At 52.6% G+C, this 27,275-nt stretch overlaps 1 protein-coding gene across 2 annotated transcripts; it reads left to right on the forward strand.

Moving 5' to 3' along the window:
• The first annotated feature begins 10,091 nt into the window (after window positions 1-10,091).
• On the forward strand, window positions 10,092-24,193 carry ACP7 (acid phosphatase 7, tartrate resistant (putative)). 2 transcript variants are annotated; one of them, XM_014848697.3, is made up of 13 exons: window positions 10,092-10,313; window positions 11,475-11,770; window positions 16,178-16,378; window positions 16,690-16,872; window positions 17,749-17,872; window positions 18,100-18,162; window positions 18,260-18,374; window positions 18,467-18,574; window positions 18,673-18,730; window positions 18,820-18,887; window positions 18,999-19,070; window positions 22,058-22,195; window positions 23,258-24,193. In XM_014848697.3, exons 2-13 carry the CDS (start codon window positions 11,650-11,652, stop codon window positions 23,321-23,323), a joined length of 1,317 nt encoding a protein of 438 aa, XP_014704183.1. In that variant the 5' UTR covers window positions 10,092-10,313; window positions 11,475-11,649; the 3' UTR covers window positions 23,324-24,193. The 2 variants fall into 2 exon arrangements, with proteins under 2 accessions (XP_014704183.1, XP_044616293.1); XM_044760358.2 differs by lacking the exon at window positions 10,092-10,313 and adding an exon at window positions 10,515-10,718.
• Window positions 24,194-27,275: the final 3,082 nt, after the last annotated feature.

Consider the following 27,275-nt stretch of genomic DNA (forward strand, 5'->3'; position numbering starts at 1 on the left):
ATGACTTTAGACTCCTCAAGAACAATACTGCCGACAAGAAGACAAGGGGGCAACACCCTCAAAATTCTGAAGGAAACTACTTTCTGTCCCTAATTCTATAGCCAGCCAAGCTGTCAATCAAGTAAGAGGGGAAGTTGAAGATATTTTCTGATTTGCAAGCTTTCAAAAGTTTACCTCCTGAGGGGTTGGCCCCGTGGCCGAGTGGTTAAGTTCGCGCGCTCGGCTGCAGGCGGCCCAGTGTTTCATTGGTTCAAATCCTGGGCGCGGACATGGCACTGTTCATCAGACCACGCTGAGGCAGCATCCCACATACCACAACTAGAAGAACCCACAACGAAGAATATACAACTATGTACCGGGGGGCTTTGGGGAGAAAAAGGAAATAATAAAAATCTTTAAAAAAAAAAAAAAACTTTACCTCCTGAGAAACTTTCCTCAAGAAGCTACAGGGGGGAAATAAAAAGAAGAAGCTACAGGATGTGTTCCACCGAAAGGAGAGTGTCACCAAGAAAGAGGAAGAATTGGAATCCAAGACACAGGGGACCCAACACTGGAGGAAGTGAGGGAAAATCCCAGCACGGCAGCTGGGTATCAAGGTTAGAGGTCAACCAGTTCAAATAGGACCATGTGACTCAGGGGACACTCATATTGAGGGTTGTCATCATCAGCATGTCAACTGCCATTGCACTGTTTTGCTTTTATTTTTTTTTTTAAAGATTGGCCCTGAGCTAACACCCATTGCCAAGCTTTTCTTCTTCTTCTTCTTCTTCTTCTTCTTCTTCTCCCCAAATCCCCCCAGTACATAGTCGTATATTCTAGTTGTGGGTCCATCTAGTTCTGCTGTGTGTGACGCCTCCTCAGCACGGCTTGATGAGTGGTGCCATGTCCACGACCAGGATCCAAAGTGCGCAAACCCTGGGCCGCCGAAATGGAGCACGTGAACTTAAACACTCGGCCACAGGGCTGCCCCCTACTGTTTTGCTTTTAAACGTGAGGAGGGGACAGCTGGGTGAACGTAACCACATTCTTGTCTGTATTTGACTCATCTTGGCCATGATGGACATGCTGCTCTCCATGATCGCTGCTGGATCCACTCAGGATGTTCGTTTTTCCCCTAATAAACGTGCTGTTTGGCTCCCACTTGTGAGAGCTTCTGGAAGGCTGGAGTGTTCTCAGAAGAGGAAAACAGAGCTGACCACATTCCTGCCGTGCACGTGGCTCACGTTTCGGCCCTGACAGCTACCCTCTTTTTTGGTGATCCATACACTTTCTGAGATTCACTCATGCCCTCGCCCACTGAATTCTCCAGAAGGGGTTTGTGTGGACTCTCAGGGAAGCTGACACAGATTATGACCTGGACACGGTCCAGCTCACCCCTCCCGGGGGTCTCCACTCGAGACTGGCCAGTCTGCCCTGTCCTTACACACAGAGATGGTCCTTGCTCTCTAATCAGTTTTTAAAAACTCAACCATACAGTGGAAAAATGGCTAAAATCTAAATAAAGTCTGTGTCTAATTAGTACTATTGAACCAACATGAATTTCTTAGTTTTGACAACTGCGCCATGGTTTTGTAAGATGCTAACATTAGGGGAAATGCTGGAACTCTGTACTATCTTCGCAACTTTTCTGTAAATCTAAAATGATTCCAAAATAAAAGATGAAAAGGAAATCTCAACCATTATGTTGTTGGGGGAATTCACGCATACGTGATAAACTATAAAGAAAAGCAAGAGAATAATTAACACACAAGCCATGATAATGGTTACAGGGCCTTGGGTGGGACACACAGCTGGAGCTAAGGCACTGATCATGAGTTGGCTCCTTACCCAGATGGAAAGTGCACAGGTTTTTAAATCGTTGCTCTTTAGCTGTACATTTGGGTTTTGTACTCTGATCTGTGTTGTATGAAACAGAATACAACATTTGGGCAATGTCTCACACAACACCTAATTGTAATCTACTCCCGCCAATGATACATCCAGCCAGTGTGAACACACACATCCCAGGCTTTCAGTTCTGTGTTCTCAGGGGAAATCTTCCCCTCCAAAACAAAACCAGCTCCCTAAAGGCTATTCCACGATTTCGTTATTCCTTCCCATAGGGCAAACGTCTTTCTCAAGGTAACTGTGACCCTCATTTATAGTAATATGTATTTCTTTCTTTTTTTTTTTTGGAGGAAGATTAGCCCTGAGCTAACTGCTGCCAATCCTCCTCTTTTTTTGCTGAGGAAGACTGGCCCTGAGCTAACATCTATGCCCATCTTCCTCTACTTTCTATGTGGGACGCCTACCACAGCATGGCGTGCCAAGTGGCGCCATGTCCACACCCAGGATGCGAACCTGCGAACCCCAGGCCACCAAAATGGAATGTGAGCGCTTAACTGTTGCACCACCGAGCCGGCCCCAGCAATATGCATTTCTAAGATATAGTGGATCTTGAATGCAAGCCAACTATGTTCAGTGATGTTCTGTCATTGTTCTCAAATTTTAACCACAATTCAAGCTTTAGCCAAACCACTGTTGAGTGATCGACTCCAATATTCGAGGAAGAACAAGATGTCTTTGTTCGTGGCAGTTTACCCAGAGACAGGAAATTCACGCTGGACTTTCCTCATCTGTGAAATGGGTATAATAAAATCCCTACCTCACAGCCTTGTTAGGAGGATGTGTAAAGCACTTACAGTGGTGCCCTGGCACCCACTGGAAATGCTCTTTTTAAAAAAAGATATAGGAAGAGGGTTTTTATTTATTTATTTATTTTTGCTGAGGAAGATTGGCCCTGAGCTAACATCTGTGCCAATCCTCCTCTATTTTGTATGCGGGATGCCACCACAGTATGGCTGTCGATGAGCAGCATACGTCCGTACACAGAAAGTGAATCTGGGCCGCTGAAGTGGAGTGCGCCCAACTTAATCACTAGGCCACAGGGCCAGACACTAGGAAGAGTTTTTTAAAAGGCAATTTTAAATAACATCTGCTTTTAACCCTTATATATTGACTTTAAAATCCTCCCTCAGCCCTCAACGCAACACCAATGGAAAATGTGGCCAAACAGCAACACAGTAAATAGTTGGGCAAATACTCGTGAGAGCTCACATTGTTGAGGGTTTCCTCTGGCCCAGCCCTCAATTGTGGATCTTGTGGAACCAGCACTCCCACCCCGTGATTGGACAGTGTTAGGAGATGCCACTGCACTTGAGGCCCGAAATCCAGGATGTGATGGCCAGTGCCTCTGGGTGGCGGGTGGAATCAGAGACAGTGGAGCCCAATGGCTAGGGCCCCGGAGGCAGAGCCGCCCTGGGAACCAATCCCAGCTCTTTTCCTAACACTGTGATCTCAGGTAAGTGAGCTCACTTCTCTGAGCCTCAGTTTCCTCTTCTAGAAAACGGGGCTATGAGGATGGTTGTGGAAGCCACACAATCACACGCGTGGTACCTGACACAACGTGCGCGCCTGTGGCTGTGGTCAGGATGACAAGGAGGAAGCCTCAGCTGGGTGGGACATGGAGTATCCAGGGGGACTGCCCCAGGTCTGTCACAGGAAGCTGCCATATCTGAAAGGGTAAGTCACTCCTCCTTCCTGCCCTAATTTGAGGGCAGGGTGGCATCTCCCAGGAGGTGAGCTGTGCCCTGGGTATGCCCCTCACCTCCGGTGGCTCACGGGTCCCCTGACACATGACGTCACAGTCAAGATGAAATCATGGAGCCCAAAGGTTGGGATGAGAGGCAACGGTTGTCGGCTCACATCTGTCTCCCAATCTCAAATTCTCGGACCGAGCACTTAGCCAGGCTCCTCCTGGAGTGGCAGGGCCTTCAGACGTGGGCCCTGGTCGTGCTTACCCCCGGTGAGGAAGGTGGCACGGAAATAAAGCGTGGGTTCATGCTTCCAAGGGTCATTAAGATTCATTCATGTATTCAATCATTTAACAAATCTTTACTGTGCACTTACCATATGTCAGACAGACAGAATCTCTGCCTTCCTGAAGTTGACAGTCTAGTGGGGAAGTCAGACAATAAACAACACAGAAATAAACATTATGGTCTGTTAGAAGGCGACAAGCGCCCTGTGAAAATACTGGGCAGAGGGAGCCAAGGGCGGGGGTCGGAAACTGTAGCCTGCAGCTCACGTCTGGCCCATTATTTGCTTTTGTACGGTTCCCAAGCTTTTACATCTCTTAATGGTTGGGAAGAGGTAATCAAGAGAAGATTTTGTGACACATAAAATTTGCATGGAATTCACACTTCAGTGTCCGTAAATTAAGTTCCATTGGAACACAGCCGTGTTCACTGGGTTACATACGGTCTCTGGCTGCTTTTGTGTTAAAACCACAGAGTTGAGTAGCGATGACAGAGATCATGTGGCTGGCAAAGCCCTATTTAATATCTTGCGCTTTACAGAAAAAGTTTGCTGATCCCCAGCTTAGGGGATGGGGAGTGGTATGGGGAGGTGGATTGTGATCTTATATGAGAAGGTCAAGGAGATCCTCACGGAGAAAGTGACATTTGGGTAAAGCCTGAAGGAGAGAAGGACAGAGCTATGTAGCATCAAGAAAGAAGGTTTCAGTAGAGGGAACAGCCAGTGCAAAGGCCCTGGGGTAAGAACGTGTCTGCTGTGTTCAAGGGACAGTGTGGAGGCCCCTGTGTGTGGAGTAGTGAGCAGGGGGTGAGCAGGGGGAGATGAGGACGGAATGGTGACTGAGGTGTTCACAGGGTCCCTCTGGCTGCACGTGGGGAAGACTGTGGGAGCAGGATGGGAGCGGTGAGTCCAGGGAGAGGCTGCTGAGACAGTCCAGGAAGGGGATAATGGGAAGATGCTCAGGAAGGGAGGGAGGCGGGAAGATTCCGGGTAAATTTAAGGGTGGAGCTGACAGAATTTCTCCATAGATAATATCCTCACTGGGGAAGTCTTTTCTAAAAGTGTTCACATCCCCGGCTTTCCAGTCATACACACCAGGGTTCTAGCCCCAGCTTGACTACATACCAGCTGTGTGATCGTAGCTAAGTTGTTCAGTCTCTTCTAGCCTCAGTTTCCCCATCAGGGTGCAGCATCAATGAGATCATCCATGCAAAGCACACAGAATTCTGCCCAGCACCTGGAGAGCGCTCCAGACCAGGCAGCAGTGAGAATGAGGGTCTCTCCCCGGCTGGGACCCCAGGTCACTGTCCTGGAGGTGTGTACCACCCTCCTGGAAGGGAGCTGGCCCTCCGCCCCTCCCCTCCCCTGGATCTCACACTCCTCCTCTGCCCCCCGACACGTCTGTGACCTGAAGGCCGCACCGTGAAGTGCTAAGCCTTGCTGAGCCTCAGTTTCCTTCTCTGCCAAACGGGCCTCCTCAAGTCTACATTACAGGCGGTCAGGGCCATTAAATGACCGTGTCATACACAGGGCGCCCGGCACACACCAGGCGCTCAGGAATCGATTGCTCTGTTTTCACCATGACCCTCGACAACAGCAGCTACGCGGGCCTCCTCAAGTATTTTCCCCAACATTTTATTACGAAAAATTTCAAACACACGGGAAAACAGAAAGAACTTACAGATAGATTTACACCAAGCACTATTTTCATTACTGTTCCGGGTTTTCACTACATCCATTCACTCATCTAATTCTCACAGCGACTCAAAATATGTCAAGTATGCAGTGTGGTGTACGATCCCCATTTTACAGATGAGGAAACTGAGGCACAGAGAGGCACAGAGATGCACAGGACTTTTAGCTACTCAATGTCGGAGCTGGAGTTGAACGCAGGCCAACTGGCTCCAAAGCCTGGGTTGTTCCCCATTAACGCCATCTCTCTTCTCCTCAGGATGAGTAAAGTGTGCCATTCAATGGGATATCGTGCAGCCGGCACAAAAGAATGTTTCGGAGAGTCCAGTAAAAATAATATTGGACTATGGTATGTTTGTGAATGAACTCAGATCCAGCATCTAGGAAAAAATGCTCTGGTTCCTAAGACAAAATTCATTGTTACCAGTGGTAGCTTAGGGGTAAATGGACACTGAGAGATTATAAAGTCCTTTGTTCGTAATTGCAGCCATTATTTGTTGAGCTCTTTCTTTGTGCCCCACCCTGTCTGACTGGCTTTACATGCCGCACCTTTCCGATGACTGGTGAGGTAGGCACCGCTAAACCCATTTCAGAGATGAGGTCACTAAGGCTAAGAGCAGGGCAGGACTCGCCCAAGGTTACCCAGCCATGAAGTGGCAGAACCAGGATTCAAACCCAGTTTGTCAGTTTCCTGAGCTGTTAAAGCTTTCTGGCTCTTTCTACTTATTTTTCAATAATAAGACAATTTGTTTTCATAAGGAGAAAAAGATTTAAAAAAGAAAAAAAGAAGTCTCCTTAAGAAAGTAGACTCATTGATCTTTACTTTATTAGCCATGTGTATTACTTTAGTAAAATTTAAAATCCTGCCTCACACCATACACGAAAATCAGTTCCAGATAGATTGCCAACCTAAACGTAATGCAAAATGACAAAGCTTTGGGAAAAGAACAGAAGAGAACATCACCATGTTTTGGAGGCATGGACATATTTTTTTAAATGACGTAAAAATAAGCATCCAGAGGAAAAGATTTAGAAATTGGGCTGTGCTAAAGCGGTGACTTTCTGCTTATTAAAAATTGCCATTAAGAGAGTGAAAGACCAAGCCACAGAGTGGGAGATGTTCACAGTACAGACAACCAACAAATGGCTGGTGTCCAGAATATATAAGGAATGAATCCATTTAAAAAATGGACAACCCGATAGAAAACTGAGTGAGACGCTTGAACAAGCACCTCACAAAAAGGATATCCAAAAGGCCAATATATAAATGAAAAGATGTTCCATATTATTACTCATCAGGGAAATGCAAATTAAAACTGCAGTGAGAGGGCTGGCCCTGTAGATTAGTGGTTACGTTCGGCACGCTCCACTTCGGTGGCCTGGTTTTGTGGGTTCAGATCCTGGCCGTGGACTACTCATCATGCCATGCTGTGGCAGTGACCCACATACAAAATAGAGGAAAGACTGGCACAGATGTTAGCTCAAGGCTAATCTTCCTCAAGCAAAAAAACGAGGAAGATTGGCAATGGATGTAAGCCCAGGGTGAATCTTCCTCAGCAAAAAGGAAAAAAAAACACGCCCCAAAACTACAATGAGCTATCACTACACATCCAATAGAATGGCTAGAAATAAAATGCCTGACACGGCCAAGTGTTGGTGAGGATGTGGAGCAATGGAAATGCTAGAATGTGAAGAGCAGTACTAATTGCAAGAGCCAAAAAAATGGAAACAATGCAAATTTCCATCGCCAGTTCGTATATAAATAAATCGTGATATCATCACACAAAGGAATAGATGGCACTTATGCACCCAACCTCGACGAATGTCACAATCGTAAGGGTGAGTGGAAGAACCCAGCCGCAAGAGTTCACACTGTATAATTCTATTTATATAATGTGGAAAATGGGCAAAACAAAACTACCGTGTCTAGGGAGGCATACTTAAGTGTTGAAATCCAAACCAGGTAAAAATCAGGAAAGTGGGGACCTTCATGGGGAGGGAGAAAGTGGTGTCTGGGACGAGGCAGGAGAGGGCTTCTGGAAAGCTGGTGACACTGTTTCTTCACCTGGGTGATGGTTACACAGGTGTGCCTCCTTTATCATAATTCATTAACCGGAAGGTTTATTTTTCACATACTTTTCTGTATGTGTCCTATTTCACAATCGAAAAGGTTTCAATAATTTAAAAATCATTTTGAAAGACAGGTTCTTCATAGCCTTATCTTGCAAACCGGGCAGACTGGATGTCCTGGGTATAATAACGATTGGAAGGGGTGTGTCAGGCACCTGCCCCGTGCTAGGAGTTGCTCTGAGTGGCTTATATCTACGACCTTAGTTAATCCTGACGACAACCCTGTGAGACAGTTACTATTACTTCCCCCATTTAACAGATGGGGAAACTGAGGCACAGTAACGTTCAATAACTTGCCTCAGCTGGTCAATGCTCGCGCTAGATCGAAACACAGGCCACCTGGCCCCAGAGAAGATGCTCTGTCCACCCCTCCGAGGTCTTCTCTCCAAGGAATGAAATAAGAAATAGAGGAGTGGAAGGAGATTTCTCAAAACACAAGGGGATCTAAAAAGAGAAACTAGAAATAGTTCGATGGCTGTCCTGGGGGGAGGGGAGGGGCCCTAAGTGAGCTGTGAGCCCTCAGCCACCACATCAGGGGCCAACAGGTCCAGTCCCACTGGGGCTTCTTCACCCGAGTTGGTGGATGGACTTCAGAGGCTGCACGAACTTGGGTGGGAAATCAATGACCTCTTTGATTTCACTCAGCAGTCCTCAAAACATGGTTCGGGAACCCCTGCGAGTCCCCAAGACCTTTCTCAGGGGGTTAAGGAGGTCAAAACTATTTTCATAACAATACTAAGCTGTGTTTGTCCTTTTCACTTTCCCAGGTCTACCTGCCAGGGGACGGCGTCATCGCCCTGACGGCTCGTGGAACGTACGTGTGTGTATTCTTGCATTGTCAAAGCTTTCCAGCTTTATTTCCTTACATGATAGATATTAATAGATATAACCCACATGTACAAAAGCTCTTTGGGGTCCTGAATAATTTTTAAGATGGTAAAGTTTAAGAATTGCTTCTGTAATTGAAATTCGGCATGTCCTTCGGCCATGACGCAGTGGGGGCAACACACCACAGGACCGTGAGCAGGTTTCCAGCTTTGCCAGGAGAAATTGCAGCTGGTTTCAGATCCCACAGCGGTCCTTGCGGACTCTCAGACCTCTGCTATCCGTTCACCCCGACTTCTCAGTTACCGTAATTTTTGGACCTGCCACTAGATCTTGGAGTTTAATGCATTAATAAAGAAGCACATATATTACCGTATCACATATTTGTTTTTAAAATATTTGTATACAAACTTCCAGTTACAAAATTACTGAGTCACAAGGATGTAATGTACAGCATAGGGAATATAGTCACTAATACTGTAATAACTTCGTATGGTGACAGATGGTAACCGGAGACATTGTGGCAATCATTTTGTAATGTACATAAATATCAAATCACTATGATGCACACCTGAAACTAATAGGATGTCATATGTCAATTATCCTTCAAAACGAAAAATATCTGTGGGGCCAGCCCAGTGGCATAGTGGTTAAGTTCAGCGTGCTCCACTTTGGCAGCCCGGGTTCGCAGGTTCGGATCCCGGGCGTGGACGTACACCACTGCCAGCCACACTGAGGCGGCGACCCACATACAAAATGGAGGAAGACCGGCACAGATGTTAGCTCAGGGCCAATCTTTCTCACACAAACACACACACAAATTTGTATATCTATAATTCAATAGCATTGGTTCCTTCATAATCCTGTGTATTTATTTTACGCATGTTAAAATAGGATTTTGAGATGGGCTTCACCAGCCTCCCATAGGTATCTTTAGCATAAAAACGGTTAAGAACCTCAGATTCTGGAAGATCACCAGAAAAACTAAAACTAAGGAGACGTTACAATCGATGCTGGTGGGTGAGGGTGGGGCAGTCTGGAAGGCGTTTGAGTCTGGCTAAGAGCGTTGCTTTCTATTACATTTTAAGCTGTGACAGAGACTCGGGAATGTGGGGAAAAGTCCAAACACTGCAAGACCCCTCTTGAACCCCCTCACCCTCAGGATCCGTCTCTGAATCAGTGTCCCGAGCCTGCAGACACCGCTGTCCTTCGAATTTACAAAGTCAAGTCAGCGAGTCACTTTCTTTGCAGACAGGAAGGGGGAACAACTGAAAATCTGGACCTGCAGACTTTTCCTGCTGCTCCGGGAAGCCCCCAGCACATTTTGTGGCAAGCCACTCACCACCTTCAAACAGCTCATGAGGGTTCCAGGGGAACTTCTCACTTGCTCCCACCTAGACCCCAGGGCCATTTCTGGAGCTCGGGCATTAATAACAAACAAAATAACAGCTGATACTTACCCAGCCCTCACTCTGGCCAGGCTGTGTTCTCAGCACGACATTTCCTGCATCAACTTGTTTAATCCTCACAACGGCCCATAGGTTCGTACTATTACCACCTTCTTTTGGCAGGTGAAAAAACCGAGGCCCAGCGAGGTCAAGTGACCCGCCTACGGCGCACAGCTCAGAAGCGGCACTGGCAGCCGTGGATTTTGATTTTGTTTACAGCGTGCCCGGGAGTCAGGGGAGGACGCGGTGGGCTAAGCTTGGAGACAGAAGAAGGCGGAAGGACTTGCGAGGCAGATGCAGCCGGCTTGGCGGGAAGAGACGGGGGATTCCCCGGGTCGCGGGCGCTGGCGCCAGCACACCTGGGTACCGCGGGATCCCTGGGGGCCGGCGTCCGTGGCCTGGGGGCTTCGCAGCTGCGGGGTGGGGCGCCTGGGGGACGAGCGCAGACTCACCTGTCCAGGCGCTCACCTGGTGGCCAGCTTGGAGATGGCGGCGGCGGCGGCGCACCGACCTTCCTGGGTCCCCCTGCTCAGGCTCCGCCCTGGGGGTGGGGGTGGGGGTGGGGGGGGGCGCGTGGGGCGGCCAAGACCGGCCGGACCTGTGGGACCCGGGGCCCCGGCTGTCTGGGGAGCCCGTCACCTGGAGAAGGCAGGCTATTCCGGGGCTGGGACGGCTGTGGGCGGCGGGATGCCTGGCACCTGCAAGCTCATAAATACCGCCGCCGCAGCGGTGGCCGGAGACGCGCGCGGGCAGGTGGCGCCCCCGAGGGTGAGCCGGGGACCGGGAGGGCGCCCCCCGCCCCAGCTCCCGACCTCCGGGCTGACGATCCCGGCCCGGCTCTGCTCCCCAGCAGGTCCTCGGGGAGCTGGAGCGGGCGGGAAGGGCCAGGGAGAAGGGGAATGGTATGCAGGTGCAGGGCTGGGGGAGACAGGTGGAGATTGGGGCGGGGTTGGAGTTACTAAAGGCAGGATGGGATCCTGGGGAGGGGACGGGGGGGGCGAAGGGGAGAGAGGGCATCTCCAGGTAGGATGGAATTCTGGGGACTGGAGTCACTAAGACCAAATGGAAATCTGGAGGATGGAGTACAGTGATGAGGTCTCTGAGGGCAGAATGGAATGCTGGGGATCTAGGGAAAAAGGCAGAAGAAACGGGGGTTACTAAGAGCAGAATGGAATGCCGGGGACGGGGTTGCTAAAGGCAAGTTTGTACACGGAGCCCCCCCCCCCAACTCCCCCCTCCCCACTCCCAAACCTCTTTCACTGCGAGTGAGCATCGTTAAGAGCAAGGACTCTGGAGTTGGGACCCCTGGGTACCAATCCTGGCTCCATCACATGCCAGCTGTGCGGCTGAATCACTGGGTTGCTCATTTTCCTCATGGGTGATTTGGGGTGATGATCACAGCGGCCACCGCACACAGGAATGCTGGGAGGCTCCTGTGAATTCATCTCTGCAGAGCGCTGAGCGCCCAGTGAGCCTCAGACGGCATCTGCCGCTCCGTGGTGATCGTCAGATTTTTCTCTCCAGCATCCGCATAACCAGCCCCTCGAAGACCTCCCTGCTATCCCACCTCGTGGCACTGCCTCATCCCCCTGCATTCCCCATCCTCCCAGCCGCTCCTGCTGCTCCTGCTGCTCCTGAGGGAATCTGACCTTCTCCGGACCCCTCCCCTTCCCCTCTCTGCCCCCGCCATCCCCTTACCATGCACGTCCTTCGTCCCTGCTGGTCCTGCTGCTGTCTGCTCCTCTTCTGCTCCCTGGGAATCCAGGGTACCCCGAAGGCTCCCAGCGCTGCCCCCGAGCAAGTCCACCTGTCCTACCTAGGTAAGTGTCTGTGACCCCTGCTGGGCTGTTTCCCAGCGAGGCCCAGTTGGCCGGGGTCTCAGGAATCCGCCCCCCACCCCCCATGGCCTTGGGGCCCTAGGCCGGTGCCTTGTTCTTCCTGGGCCTCAGCTGGCCACCTCTGTTAAATGGGGATGATAGGCAGCGGTGCGTCTGGCTGTGTGGGAAATGATTCCGGTGCCCAGCCCATCGTAAGCACTCTCCAGAGGGGGCTGCTGTTGCCCTTGCTCATGTGTCGCTGCTCATTGTAGCCCCACAAGGCGGCCTCCTGATCCTGGATCAAGAAGGCGTGGTGCACTGCGGGGGTGAGACCTCAGACTCTGGACCCCCTGCACCCAGGCTTCCTGGGCTTGAATCCCTGCTTTGCTACTTCCCTGCTGTGTGACCTTGGGCAAGTGGCTTAACCTCTCTGGCCCCATCCTCCTCGTCTGGACAATGGGGTAATGTTAGTGTGACCTGCTGAGGAGTAAATGAGACATTACCCGTGAAGTGGCAAAATGGAGCTTGGTGTGTAGCAGTTGGTTCTAACACGTTTTTTTGTCTTGGGACCCTTTTGTGCTGCGGAAAATTATCGAGAGCCTCCACGGGCTTTGGTTTCTGTGAGTTCCATCCATCAATATTTGCCGTGTTAGAAATTAAGACTGAGGCCTTTAAAAATACTGTCATTTAAAATGAACAATAAGGAACTCATTCTGTATTAAAGTAAATGACATTTTTCATGAAAAATAATTATACTTTACAGAAGAAAAGGAATTCAGTAAGAAGAGTGGCATGGATTTACATCTTTTTAAGTCTCTAATGTCTGGCTGAATAGGAGACAGCCGGCTTCTCAGCACATCTGCTCTGCTTCCATCTGTTTTGATTTGTTGCTTTGGATGATGTGTGTGAAGAAAGTTTGGTCTCACACAGACGTGTGGTTGAAACAAGGAGGAGGATTTTAATAGGAGTTTCAGGTAATTGTGGCCATTCCTTTTCCTTTCTTTTCTTTTTTGGTGAGGAAGATTGGCCCTGAGCCAGCCAGGTGTCGTAGTGGTTAAGTTCCCACACTCTGCTTTGGGGGCCTGGGGTTCTTATGTTAGGGTCCCTGGCGTGGACCTACACACTGCTCATCAAGCCATGCTGTGGTGGTACCCCACATACAAAGTAGAGGAAGATTGGCACAGATGTTAGCTCAGGGCAAATCCTCCTCACCAAAAAAAAAAAAAAAAAAAAACACCAAAACCACCTCTTGGTGCTGCTGTGAAAATCCATTGTGTCACAGCTGCCCCTTGTTTGGCCTACACAGTAATATTAGCAAATATGCTCTTACTAAGTGTTTCAGATGGATGACCCACTTAAACCATATTGGACCCTCAGCTGTCAGCACTATTGCTCCTCCCATTTTATGAAAAGAGTAAACTGAGGCCCCTAGTGAAGAAGAGTCTGACCCCAGGTCCCACAGTCTGGAATCTGAACCCAGGCAGGCTGGCTCAAGAGCCCATGATATTTGTTTTCAAAATGTTAAATTTTGTCCTAATTTTAGATTTAACAGAAAATTTGCAAAAATATGACAAAATTCTCACGTCCCCCCTCCCCCTGTTTCCCCTCGCGTTAGCATCTTATGTGACCCTGGTCCAAGTACTGAAACAAGGAGATTAACATTGGTGCAATGCTCTGAGCCAACCTACAGACTTCACCTGAATTGCACCAGTTTTCCATAATGTCCTTTTTCTGTTCCAGGATCCAGTCTTGCGTTTACTGCTCGTGTCTCCTCCGTCTCCTCCAATCGGCCAGGTTCTCAGGCTTTCCTTCTCTTTCATGATCTTGACATTTTTGAGGACTGAATGGTTATTTCGTAGGCTATCCCTCCTTTTGGGTTTGTCTGACTTTTTCTCATGATTGGAATTAAGTTACATATTTTTCCGGCCAGACTGTCGCAGATGCGCTGTTGTTTCCTCCTCAGTGCGTGGTATGGAGTTTCCGATGCTGACGTGGCTTGTTGCTGTTACTGGTGATGTTGACCTTCGTTGCTTGGTTCAAACGGTGCCTCCTGGGTTTCCCCACTGTAAAGTCATTATTCTTTCCTTTGCAGTTAGTAAATACCTTGGGGGAGACTCCTTGAGACTATGCAAATCATGTTTCTCCTGAAACTTTTGCCCACTAATTTTAGCATCCATTGGTGGATCTCGTCTGCAACAATTATTAGCGTGGTGTTTGCCTAATTGTAATTTTGTAAGTTTGTAATTCCCTCTCTCCGTCTGATCGAAAATTTTACTGTAAGGAAGGGCTGTCCCTCCCCCTTCCACTTGTTTATTTGTTCAATTATTTATTTATATCGCTACGGACTCACGGATATTTCTTTTATTCCATGGGTTAAAATCCGATACAATTGTTATGTATTTTATGGCTCAAATCATCCCACATTTGATCTTTTGGAATTCATTCAGACTGGCTTCTTGTTGTTCCAACAAACCCCTATCCTTTTTTTGAGCACTTCTGCACTTTCTGGCACCACAAATTACCCCAGGCTCCTCTTGTGTATCTCTTGCCCCGTGTCTGGAATCAACCACTCCTCCCGGGAGCCCTGGTTCCTTTCACAGGCGGATGGGTGTTTAGACAACAAGATCTGACCTCTAGCTGCGCTCATGGCTACTGAGGTGTCATTGCTTCTAGGTCTGCTCACAACCAGAGCTTAGCAATATGCGTGTGTGTGTTGACACACATATGCACACATCTCTATTTCTGCGTCTGCGTGCATACATATGAAATACCACGAGGTCATAATGATATCTCCAATTTCAGTCCAACAGCAAAGGTTTATTTTGACCTTCTTCTTTCCTTATTTGTAGCTTCTTTCTCCAACATTGAGAAACCTAGCTCGCACGGTCTACAATGTACTTACTTATCTGTTCAGTGCTCGCAGAGGCATAAAGCAGCGTCAGAACTGTCTGTCGTCTCCCTGCGAGGGACACTTTCTAGAGATGGTATTCCTGTACAGCCATGCTGAGTCGAGATTCGGCTTCCCCCGCGGTTACTTTTCTTCCTCACCCCTTCAGTGTGTTACATTATTCATCTTTTGATACAGTGACATTCATTTGTTAGTGTTTCTATTCCACAGTGGCTTCTCCCATATCCTGGGTGGTTTTGCTTGTTAGTTTATTTTTGGGGGTGTGTGAAGGAAATATGAAATACGACCATAGTTCTAAGAGTCAGATTTATACAGAAAAGACTCAGAGCGGTGCTCTCCCTCCTAATTCCTGCTGCTCCATCCCCATTCCCTCTTTTCTACTCCTTTCCCGTCCACGGCATGTCAGTAATCCATCTCTTTAGTTTCTGGTGTATCCTGCTTGCGTTTCTTTTGTGCGAATGAGTGATGCCGGGATATTTTCTTATATCCTCTTAATGAAGAGCAGCTGACTCTGGATACTCTTGTGTCCTTGCCTTTTCTATTTACCTGTACGTCCCGGACATCGTTCTCTACCAGTTCCTAGAGCTTGTCCTCTTTCTTTGTCACAGCTGTATGGTGCTCCATTGTACGGATGCTATATAACTTACTCGGTCACTCTCCTATGCATTTCGATTGTTTTCGATATTTTGCAGTTACAAACAGCGCTGCAATGGGTAACTGTGTGCACCTGCATCCTCACGCTGCTGGAGGAAGCAGTCATGCTCTTCACATTACACAAGCCCACATGGGATTTTTAAAACTTTGATTTTGTTGCTCACATTTACAAATTTGGAGCTATTGCTTAAAAGTCTGGATTTGTATATCTATATGTGCTCCTGGGACATAAAAACCATGGTGGAAAATGTTACCTTAGAAATTGACAGATTTGGTGGCACTGGGCCCGCCTCCTGCATGGCAGCTGTCACCGGGGCTGAGTGCTGGCTGTCCTGTTTAGATAGGGCAGGGTCTGCCGTCTGCACACACTCCACAACTTCTTGCTGCCTTACTCCTTACAGCCGGCCCTTGTCCCCGTTTATACGCTCTAGCTGGCCTCTGGACACCTGAGTTTACAACCCATAAACAGTATGCCTGTAAAATGTTCGGCACAGGGCCTGTGCACGGTAAATCATGAATTCATAATAATACTCATTCACTCATATAACCTTCACTGTACTAGGCGCTGTCTCAAGTAGTTTATTCATCTAAGCCTCATAAGGACCCCATGGGGTAGATATTATTACTCCGTTTTACAGATGAGGAAACTGAGGCTCAGAGAGGTGAAGCAACTTGCCCAAGGAAAGCACAGCTTGGAAGTGGCAGAGCTGGGTTGAACTTGGGAAGCTCCAGAACCTGCATCCTTAGCTCCTCCATGTTCAAGAGCCCCTCCCTGTCCCTACACATCCCTCCCTGCCCTGCCCTGCCCAGCCCTCACTGCGTGGCCCCCTGTGTTCCTGTCTCCCCAGATGAGCCGGGCTCCATGACTGTCACCTGGACCACATGGGTCCCCACGCCCTCTGAAGTGCAGTTCGGGCTGCAGCCCTCGGGGCCCCTGCCCCTCCGGGCCCAGGGCACCTTCAGCCCCTTTGTGGACGGGGGCATTCTCCGGCGGAAGCTCTACATACACCGAGTGACGCTGCGGGGGCTGCTGCCCGGGGTCCAGTATGGTGAGCAGGGTCCGGGGCTGAGGTGGTGTCAAGGGGGGAGCGGGAAGAGGAGCAGCATATGGGCAGGAAGCTCCCACCTGCAGGTGGCTCAGGCTGGGCTGGTAAGGCCTCTGCTTATCTGCAAGCCTATTGTAGGAGACCCCGGGAGGAGAACGGAAGGCACTGGGGCCCAGGGGCGAGGTGGACAGAGGGAGCATGGGTCAGACCCACTCGATTCCCACCCCCTCCCCCAGCCCACTGAAGATGGACGAGGGTGGAGGAGACATCCTGAGGGGCCCCCCGCTGACCACAGCCGTTTCCTTCTCCCTCAGTTTACCGCTGTGGCAGCGCTCAGGGCTGGAGCCGTCGGTTCCGCTTCAGGGCCCTAAAGAATGGGCCTCACTGGAGCCCCCGTCTGGCTGTGTATGGGGACCTGGGGGCTGACAACCCAAAGGCCCTACCCCGTCTGCGCAGGGACACCCAGCAGGGCATGTACGATGCTGTTCTCCATGTGGGTGAGGCATCGGCAAGGGTGCGCCTGGAGGGATGGGAGGGGGCTGGGGGGGGCGGCAACACTAAGACCGTGGAGGGGATGGGGCTGGGGCTGGCGTGGTTCTGGAGGGACGGGGGCTGAGACTGGCCGTGGAGACGGTGTCTGTGCCCGCTCTGGTTAAAATCCTAACTGCGACCCCTGGAGCGATGGGCGTGGGCTTTCTATATGATTATTATCGGAGCTAAGACTAGTTCTGAATTCACAAGACTGCTATGATGATCTACAGGTTGACATTGCCTGGCATGCCGTCCGTGCTCCCCAAGTGTCAGTTGGTATCATGACTGTCACGGTCTGAGTGCACAGGGAGCCAGAGGGGGGCTGGGGATTAAGCTGACTCTGGAATCGGACTCCCAGAGTTTGACTCCTAGATCTTCACTGACGGGCTCTGTGACCTTGAGCAAGCACTCACCCTCTCTGAGCTTCAGTTTCCCCATCTGAAATGGAGACAGTAATCGCATCCAGCTCAGAAGGGTGTTTTAAAGATTCAGGCGGTCAAGCATGGAGAGCATTTGGAACTGTGCCTGGTACAAAACCAGTACCAGACCTGTCAGTCTTAACGTGGTCCTGCTCTGGGAGGGGACAAGGTGGCGGGGGAGGTGGGGGCTGGTGTGATGAGAGCACAGGAGCCCAGCATGGTCCTGCGGGGGTCTCGGGGACCAGAGGTTCAGGAGACCGTTCCAAGTGCACACATGGTGGATGTGAGGTAGGGATCAGAGAACCGGGACAGATCAGGAGCCGGGGCTGGCACAGCGCACACCTGAGCCACCGGGTCTCTCAAATCTGGTGAGAGCAGAGCCGGGTCTGGGTCCTCACTGTCTCCCTGCCCCCCGCCCCCCAGGAGACTTTGCCTACAACATGGATCAGGACAACGCCCGCATCGGGGACAGGTTCATGCGGCTCATCGAACCCGTGGCCGCCAGCCTGCCGTATATGACGTGCCCCGGGAATCACGAGGAACGCTAGTGAGGGCTGAGGGCTTCAGGGTGGGCGGGAGCCAGGCCCTTGAGGACAGACGTGTCCTGCTCAGTGTCCTGCCTTACTCCCTCATGCTGCAGCAGCTCATGCATGACAGTGAGAGGAGGGGAGGGGAGGGGAGGGCCGGGAGTCGGACTCTGCCAGGCAGTGGGGAGGCGGGGGTGGGACCCAGGCACCCAGACCCTCCCCTGACCTTTTCCTTCCTTTTATCCAGCAACTTCTCTAACTACAAGGCTCGCTTCAATATGCCGGGGGACAGCGAAGGCCTGTGGTACAGGTAATCTGGGGGACCTGGAGGCCCGGCCTCCCTCCCCTGAAGGATGGGAGATGCAGAGGAGACCTCATCTCTGACCCCTGCCCTTTGACCCCTCCAGCTGGGATCTGGGCCCCGCCCACATCATCTCCTTCTCCACCGAGGTCTATTTCTTCCTCCATTACGGCCGCCACCTGGTAGAAAAACAGTTTCACTGGCTGGAGAGCGACCTCCAGGTAACCTGGGTGGAGGGCCCCTTCCGTCTCTTGGACCCGCCTCCCCTCCCCTTCCCTCCACCCTGCCCCTCACTCTGGGCCCTCCTCTCTAGAAGGCCAACCAGAACCGGGCGGCCCGGCCATGGATCATCACCATGGGCCACCGGCCGATGTACTGCTCCAACGCTGATTTGGATGACTGCACGTGGCACGAGAGCAAGGTGAGGACCCCGGCCCTGGGCGGGGGGGGGGGGGGTGCTGACAGCCACGTGAGGGGCCGGCCCGAGTCACCCTGCCCCCCCTTGCTCGCCCTGCCCAGGTTCGCAAGGGCCTCCGCGGCCGGTTCTACGGGCTGGAGGATCTTTTCTACAAATACGGTGAGTGGCCCGGGGGGCACGCCCCAGCCCCAGGTCCACCCCCATCTCTCCTGGATTCAGGGGCCTGACCCCCACTTGCTCTGTCTCAGGGGTCGACCTGCAGCTGTGGGCTCACGAGCACTCGTACGAGCGGCTGTGGCCGATTTACAACTACCAGGTGAGGCTCAGGGCGGGTGGAGGGCCTGCTGGCTGGTGTCCGTGGACCCCCGGTCAGAACCGAGGGCGTGGCCTGGTGTGACGCCCCCCCTCGCCCTTGTCCCTTCTCCAGGTATTTAACGGGAGCCAAGAGAAGCCCTACACCAACCCTCGAGGCCCCGTCCACATCATCACAGGATCTGCCGTGAGCAGGGCGGGAAGGGGCCTCCAGCTTCTCTCCTCTTGCTATTTACTGGGGCTGAACTGGTACCAGCCTGGGAGCCGCCTGCCTTAGACAGTTGCTCCCCCTGACTCTCGACCCTAAAGCTTAGGTCCCCTAGTAATGAGCCCATTGTACAGATGCGGAAACAGAGTCTCAGACCGTGAGATACTCGTTCAGAATCTCAGGTTTGACACGTGGCAGGGGTCGGGGGCTTGCCCAGGTCCCCGGGATGGGTCCGGGGGCAGACGGCCGATGATGATGACACTGGCAACTGAACTCCAGCCTTTATTGTCGCGCCACCAGCCTTCTCGCTAAGGACCGCTCTCTGCTCGGGTTCCGGCATCGTGTTCAGTTTTGTTTCTGCTCGATCCCCTCCGACCCGTGGCACCTCCTCAGTCTCTCCTTGTCCTTCCTCCTTCAGACTTCTGAAGACTCCAGGCCAACTGCTTTATAGAATACCCCTCAATCTGGGTTTGCCTCGAGTTTTCCCACGCTGACCTTCGGGTTATGCATTTAGGGCAAGACAATCGCTGCAGTGGTGTCCCTCTCTGGGCACCCTACTCAGGGCGTCAGGGGTGCGTGACGTTGATGTGTCTCTGGATGTTTCTCTGAATCACCTATTACAGAGGTGTCTGCTGGGTTCCTCCGACACAATTATCATATTTCTCTATATAGTTGATAAATATCTTGGGGGAGATACTTTTCGATCATGCAAATGTCCTATTTCCCCTCAAGCTTCTGCCTGCTCATTTTTGATTCTGCAGCGGGTCTTGCCCGCGACAGTGGTGACTGTGGGGCTGGAATGGGGGCTTTCTATTTCCCTCGTTCCTCCTAGATTTACTCATTAGAATCGTCCTGCGGGGGGCGGGGGGGTCGTCCCTTCTGCCCCATTTATTTGGTTAGTTAGTCGTTGATTTATACCAGGATGGCCACATGGGCAGCGATTTTGTTCTCTGGGCTGTAATCCAGTACTGTTGTTTATGTGGCCTCTCAGATTGCTGCGGCTTTGGCCCTTGCATCCCTTCGATGTGTCCCTGTCATTTTGTGAGCGCCTCACTTTTCGGGGCGCCACGAGGCGCTCTGGGATCACCCTGTTGTGCTCCCTGCTGCGGCCTTGGCTTCAGTCACTTCTGCAAGGAGAGCGGGCTTCCGCTGGGATGGCTCTGGGGGCATTTGAGAACGTTGTCTGCATACACAAACAAGGAACTGGCTCCAGAGAGCTGTGTTACTGTATCATCCACTTTTAAAAAAGAACTCGGATCGTGCTTCTGACCCTAGCGATTCTCAACTTTGGTGCCTGTTAGAATCACCTGGGGAGGTTTTAAAACTCCAACACCTGGGCTCTCCCTGGAACACACCCCAGAATCTCTGAGGGCTGGGCCCTGGCATTGCGTGCCCTTGTGAAGCCACCACCCACGGCAGGAAATAGACTGTCGTCAGTACCAGATGGCTTCTCAGGCCCATAGCGGATGGCTAGTCTGAACTTCTTCAGCACAGATTTGTTTTTTTTCTTTTCTCTCTCTCTCTCTCTTTTTTTTTTTTTTTTTGGTGAGGAAGATTGGTCCTGAGCTAACATCTGTGCCAGTCTTCCTCTATTTTGTGTGTGGGTTACCACCGCAGCCTGGCTGATGAGTGGTGTAGGTCTGTGCCCGGGATCTGAACTTGCGGACCCTGGGCTGCTGAAGCAGAGTGCATGAACTTAACCAGTACACCAGTGGGCCAGGCCAGATTCAGGTTTTTTTCTTTAATTTTAAATTTTAAGATTATTTTAGACTTATGGAAAAGTTGCAAAAATCACGACAGTTTAAGAATCGAATTCAAGTAGTTAACACTAACCATCTAGTGTTATCTAACCTGCAGGTTCATTCGGGTTCAGCCGGGTGTCCCATTCGTGTCCTTTACATCAAATCAAAGAACTTTTCCATCCCGGCCCAGGCTCGTCTCAGATCACACACTCTATTTCGAGGTCTTGTCTCTTCAGCTTCCTCGAGTCAGAGACCTTTCCCCACTCTTTCTTCATTTTTCATGACCTCGAAAACTTTGAGGGGTCCAGCAAAGTCGTTTTGAAGAGTATCTCTCAGTTTGGGTTTGTCTGAGGTCTGCTCGTGATTAGGTTGAAGTTGCTCATCTTTGGTGAGAACACACGGAAGTGAGGCTGTGTTCTTCTCAGGGCCTCCGACCAGCAGGCCCGTGGGCTCTCTGAACCCCTGTAACCCTCGGCTTCCCGTCGTGTCATGTGGTGCGGGTCCGTCTCATTCCTGAGGATGTCCACGTTGGTCCCTTACAGGGTGGCGTCTGCCGGCCTCTCCATCCTGGGTTACTCCCTTCTCCTTTGAAGTAACAAGTGTCCCCTGGAGAGATGCTTTGAGACTATGCAAGTGTCCTTCTCCTCGAACCTTCACCACGAGCTGTCCCATCCGTTGACGACTCTTGCTTCAGTCCATCATTACAGTGGCGGCTGCAAAATGCTGATTTCCCGGCTCCCTTGGCCTCTCTGCTTACGTTGCCTGGCTTTCTGCCGCCAGGATGAGCCCTCTCTCTCCTGCCAGGCGTGGGTGATTGTAAAAAGCTTTCTTGGAGGGTCCGCTGTGCAGCAGCATAGACACCCACCGGTGTCTTCTGTCCTGTGGATTGCTGTCTCTCTGTGTCTCCCTGCTTGCTGTATAGCGTGCTGCCTACGCTAGGATTGATTTACCCGACCCCACTGATGGGCATTCGGGGGGCTTCCAGCTCAGGGCTTTTACGGACAGTCTGGTACAGCCGTGCCCTTTTCTAGAAGTCAAAGGCCCGGGGCACAGGAAGCTTGGTGGGGTCAAAACGCTGGATTGTGAGTATTCTGGAGTTCAAGCCGTAACTGACTTTCTCTTCAGTGGAGGCGGCGGGTCCTGGCCTGGCGGGTCGCTTCTGCTCCCCCGTGGGTCCTGCCCCTGCCCCTGCTGGCCGTGTGTCTGAGTGACTCTCCCCGGCAGGGCTGTGAGGAGCGGCTCACCCCCTTCAGCCTCTTCCCCCGGCCCTGGAGCGCCTTGCGTGTGAAAGAGTACGGGTACACGCGTCTCCACATCCTCAACGGGACCCACATCCACCTCCAGCAGGTGTCCGACGACCAGGTCAGTGAGGGGCCCCGTCACCCGCCCGAGTCACCAGGCCCAGCGCATTCTGGTTACAAACATGGGCTCTGGAGCCAGAATCCTGGGTTCCAATCCTGCCTCTGCGGCTTACCAGCTGGATGACCTTGAGCAACTTACTCAACCTCTCTGAGCCACAGTTTTCCCATCTGTGAAATGGGGATGTTAATAGTTTCTACCTCACAGGATCAAATGGCAGTTGAATGACTTATATATAAAGCACTTAGAACAGTTTCTAAAACGTGGCAGATTTTATAGGTGTTTGGCAACATGAAGCAGAAGAAAAACACAGGTGGTGGCAGATAGAAGGAAACAATATGATGTGTATGCGGTAGGGGTGGCTCGAGGTTCTGTGGACCCAAATAATCAAGGCTCACCTTCTTTATTTTGGCCTTTGGTAATTTTAAAATGATGACAGTAACTATGATTTACTGAGCATCTGTTGTGTCCCAGACCCTGGGCAAGATGCTTTATACTCAGTAGCTCTTTAATCCCCATGACAATCCCATGGGGCAGATTTTCTTTCCGTTTTACAGATGAGAGAACTGAGGCTCAGAGAGGGGAAGTAATTTTCCCAGGGTCACACAGGCAGAGGGTGGCAGAGCAGGGATCGGACCCTAAAGAACTGTGTTCTTTTTCTTATAAATAACCAGCATTAATGGAGTGGTGCATGCAGCAGGGGCAGGCTTGTGTGTGTACGATCTCCTTCAGTTCTTCCTGGTTTGCAGAACATGGAAGGCAGGCTCAGAGTCCCATCACAAGCTTAAGGCCACATGGAGAGTGACCCAGTCTTTGCCATGTGCTTGGCTCCCTTTTAAGCCCTTTCCAAATATCTCATTTAATTCCCACAATGTCTAGGATGTAGGTCCTATTACTATCATCCCCACTTTTCGGATGAGGAAAACTAAGGCTCAGAGAGGTCTAGCAATTTGCCCAAGGTTACACAGCACATCAGAGGCCGAGCTGGGATTTGAACCCAGGCCACCTAGCCCCAGAGTCTGGGTTTCCAGCCTTCCCTACCGCCTCTGTGTTTGTCCCTTGCAGGACGGGAAGATCGTGGATGACATCTGGGTGGTGAGACCTTTGCTTGGCCGGATGATGTACCTGTAGGGATGGGCGCAGCTCTCATCAGGAACCGTGGGCCTCGCCACCTTGGCTGGGGTGACTGGACACTGCTGGGGCCTGGGTGGCAAGTCGGGGCGGGCCTCGACTCCTCTGCCCTCCGCAGGCCCCATGTGGGGTGGAGGCAGCCCTGAAGGAGCTGTGTCCGGAGAGGCGGGGGTCCCGGCTGGCTGTGCCGGGAGGACAAGGTGCAGGCACAGTGACACCGGGCAGGTCTGGGGTGGCCCGGTGCCGCCCTCCCACGCGGTGCTCCTGGGCGGGATGCCCGTGGGGGCCTCGGGAATAAAGAAGGTTCTGCCGTGGCTCCATGGACTCCACACATCTGCTGGGGATGCTGCCGGCAGCCTCCCCTCCGGCTGCCGGGGCAGGGGCGTCACCAGCCCCGCGTCTCGGGTGGGCCCGGCCGTCACGACACCGCTCTCCAGCAGATGGCATCGGTGACTTTCTCCTCCTAGGCCAGCCCCCAGTGCCACCCCAAGGCCTGGCTCCAGTGGCCTAAGGAGTGCTAACCAGTGTCCCAGCTTTGTGCCTCAGTTTCCCAGCTCGGCACGGACTTATCCTGGAAGCGGGGAAGTGTTAACACTCCTGCCTCCCAGCTGGGGTGGCTGCCCAGCCTCAGGAGCTCCCAGACCTGCCATTTTCTTCCCTTATCCCCTTCCTTTCTTCCTCCCAGCTCGCTCTCTGCCTTCCGCCTTTCATTGGCTCGAAGATTATTTATTGCGCACCTACTGTGTGCCAGGCCCTGTGCTCGGTACCGGGGAGACAGCCATGAACAAGACGGAGATCCCCGACCTTGTGGCGCTGACGTTCCAACCAGAGTATCAGAGAGCAACCACAATAAATCAATAAAATGTATAACAACGTAAATAGTGATCTGCGCGCAGAAACAGCAAGGAAGAGGGATGGAGAACCAGGGGGCAGCTGCACTTTTCACGAGGATGGGCAGGGAGACCTCACGGAGAGGATGCCATTTGATCTGAGGGAGGAGCCACATGGGCCGAGGGGTCCAGGCAGAGGAACAGCCCGTGCAAAGGCCCTGAGACAGAAACACACCTGCCCAGTCAGATGCTGATGAGGAGGCCCGTGCAGCAGGAGCAGAGAGTGAGAGGCGGAGCGGGATGAGGGCAGAGAGGTGACGGGGGGCGGATGGTGTGGGACCTCGTGGGCCACAGGGAGGACTTGCCCTTCATCCTGAGTGACGTGGAGACCCAGGAGGGCTCTGAGCTGGTGGCGGCCATGACCTGACTCCTGGACTCCTAGGCAAAGGCTGGGGCTCTGGCCCCAGGGCTGAGGGCTCCCCAGGGGAAGCCCGTGAGGTCGCAGCTCTGAGGCTGGCCTCGCCTCTAGGCCCCCATCGTGCTGCGCAGTTTCCGCTCCTCACGTCTGTTCCCACCCCCACCCCACCCAAGGCACACGGCTCCTTGCAGTTCCTCGAACACACCAGCTTTCCCCCTGTAGGGCCTGTGCCCTCTCCCCCGCTCCCCAGGGCTGGTACCTCCTCGGCCTCGGGTCTCAGCCTTTCCTGCCGGCCCCAGCTGAAATGACCCCAGCCGCCCTCCGTCTCATCCTCTGTCACTTCACTCCCAGCTCTCAGCCTCCTGCCATCCTCTCGGGATTGATTTGTTAACGTGCTCATTGTCAGTGTGCCCCCTGGGCCGGCGTGAGGATGGAGACCAAGGCCGTCTTGTTCATCCACCGTCTGCCACCTCCATGGAGCCCTCCCAGACCCCTTCTGGCGCTGGGTTGGGGCCCAGGCTCCCCCCACATCCTCCCGGTGCCCCTTCTGGGCCGGCACCGTCTAGGGGCAGGACTGGCTCCCCCACTGGACCGACTATCAGCCCAGGAGGGCGGTGCCCAGGCCTGGCTCCAGCCCGAGACGGATGCTTAATGGCTACTTGTTGCACGTGCCAGGCTCTGGCCGGGCGACACCAGGGACAGCGAGGAATCAGCCCCGGGCAGGCTCTGTGGGTGCTCACGGCAGGCCGGGAAACACAACAGTTACCCAACACGGTGACAAGGAATGAAGGAATGACCTGGAGACTGAATCAAGCCCGGGATGTCACCAGCCAGGAAGTCATGCATCGTGTGCTGCGGCCAAAGACGGAGCTGGCGCCGTGCGAGCCCGGCATGTCCTGTCCCAGGCTGGACGGGGCTGTGAACAAACCTGGGCGGTGGGGTCCTTGGAGGGCAAAGGCCGGCGGGTGCTGGAGCCAGACAGAAACCGGGCTCCTCTCTCAGCTCTGCCGCTTCCTGTGTGATGGGGAGCCGCTGGCCCTCTCTGAACCTCTGTTTCTTCCTCTGTAACAAAAGCACGATTGTCCTTTGTGGGGTTGCCTTGGGGTTAGAGGAGGTTGGGAGCGTTGGTGTGGTCCTCGACATCTCTTTTTCTCACGTCCCACATCCAGGGAACTGGCAAATTCTGTCGGCTTCATCTTTTTTTTTTTTTTTTGAGGAAGATTAGCCCTGAGCTAACTACTGCCAGTCCTCCTCTTTTTGCTGAGGAAGACTGGCCCTGAGCTAACATCTGTGCCCATCTTCCTCTACTTTATATGTGGGACACCTGCCACAGCATGGCTTGGCAAGCGGTGCCATGTCCGCACCTGGGATCCAAACTGGTGAAACCTGGGCCCCTGAAGCGGAACGTGCGCACTTAACCACTGCGCCACCAGGCCGGTCTCTGTCGGCTTCATCTTTAAAATCTGTCTAGAATTTGTCCCCTCTTCCCACCTGTGAGGCCCCCACCCTGGTCCTGTCCGCTTGGCCTCTGGCCTCCTGCCTGGTCCCCCCGCTGCTCCTATCCCCGCCCCACCGTCTGTTCCCCACACGCAGCCAAAGGGATGGTGGACACCCGCGTCAGTCAGATCGTGTCCCTCCTCCGCTCGAGCCCTCCTGTGGCTCCATCTCGCTCGGAATAAAAGCCATCGTCCTCCCAGTGGCCCACCCCACACCCGCTGCCCTGTCACCTCCCCGCCCTCGCCCACTCCACCGCAGCCCCGCTGGCCTCCACGCCACCAGGCCACCCTCCCACGTTGGCACCGGCCGTCCCTTCACCGGAGATGCTGCCCCCAGGTACCCACGCGGCTCCTTCCTCTCCTCCTTCAGCTCTTCGCTCAAATCTCACCTTTCCGGGAGGCCTTCCCTGACCACTTTGTTGAAAACAGCATCCCCACCTCCCCATCCCCAGCTCCCATCCCCTCTCTCTGCTTTATTTTCCTCAAGAGCACTTTGACTTTGTGACCTACTATATAGACACGTTCCACTGTTTATTCTTTATCTTCTCCCAGAGAAAGGGAGCTCCCAGGGCACAGGGTTTCCCCCAGTTCTGTTCACCTGGCAGCCCCGGTACTGGATACGTAGTAGTTACTCAATAAACGTTGGTCGGATGAATGAGGAAAGGCAGGGAAAATGCTTAGCACAGCTTCTGGGGCCGAGGGAGCAGGTGACAGACAGTAGGAATGACAGCCATCAGGTGAATCAGATAAGGCAAGGCCCAGCCCCCGGGGCTCCCACTGCTGGGGACACAGGAGACAGGCACGTAGGGCCGATTGCCACACCCGTGACGTGTCACAAGCACAGGAAGTGACAGGTTGCACGGAGACCCTGCGGCTTCTGGGAGGCGAAGCTGAGCGAGGCTTTTGGGGGCTACACAGACACCTGCCTGGCAGGCCAGGGGTGAGTGCTCCCAGAAAGGGTGGCGGGGCCCGGGGGAGAGCTTGTGGGCTGGCTGGGGGTTGGTGGAGAGACCAGAAGGGGGAAGCTGCAGATTTCTGGGTTCCATTCATTAACCAACGTTTCTTTAGGGGCCGGCCTGGTGGTGTAGTCATTAAGCACGGGCTCCACTTCGGTGGCCCAGGGTTCATGGGTTCGGATCCTGGGTGCGGACCTAGCACGGCTCATCAAGCCACCCTGTGGTGGCATCCCACATACAAAATAGAAGAAG

Source organism: Equus asinus, chromosome 26 (assembly GCF_041296235.1).
Source record: "Equus asinus isolate D_3611 breed Donkey chromosome 26, EquAss-T2T_v2, whole genome shotgun sequence".
Taxonomy (NCBI): domain Eukaryota; kingdom Metazoa; phylum Chordata; class Mammalia; order Perissodactyla; family Equidae; genus Equus; species Equus asinus.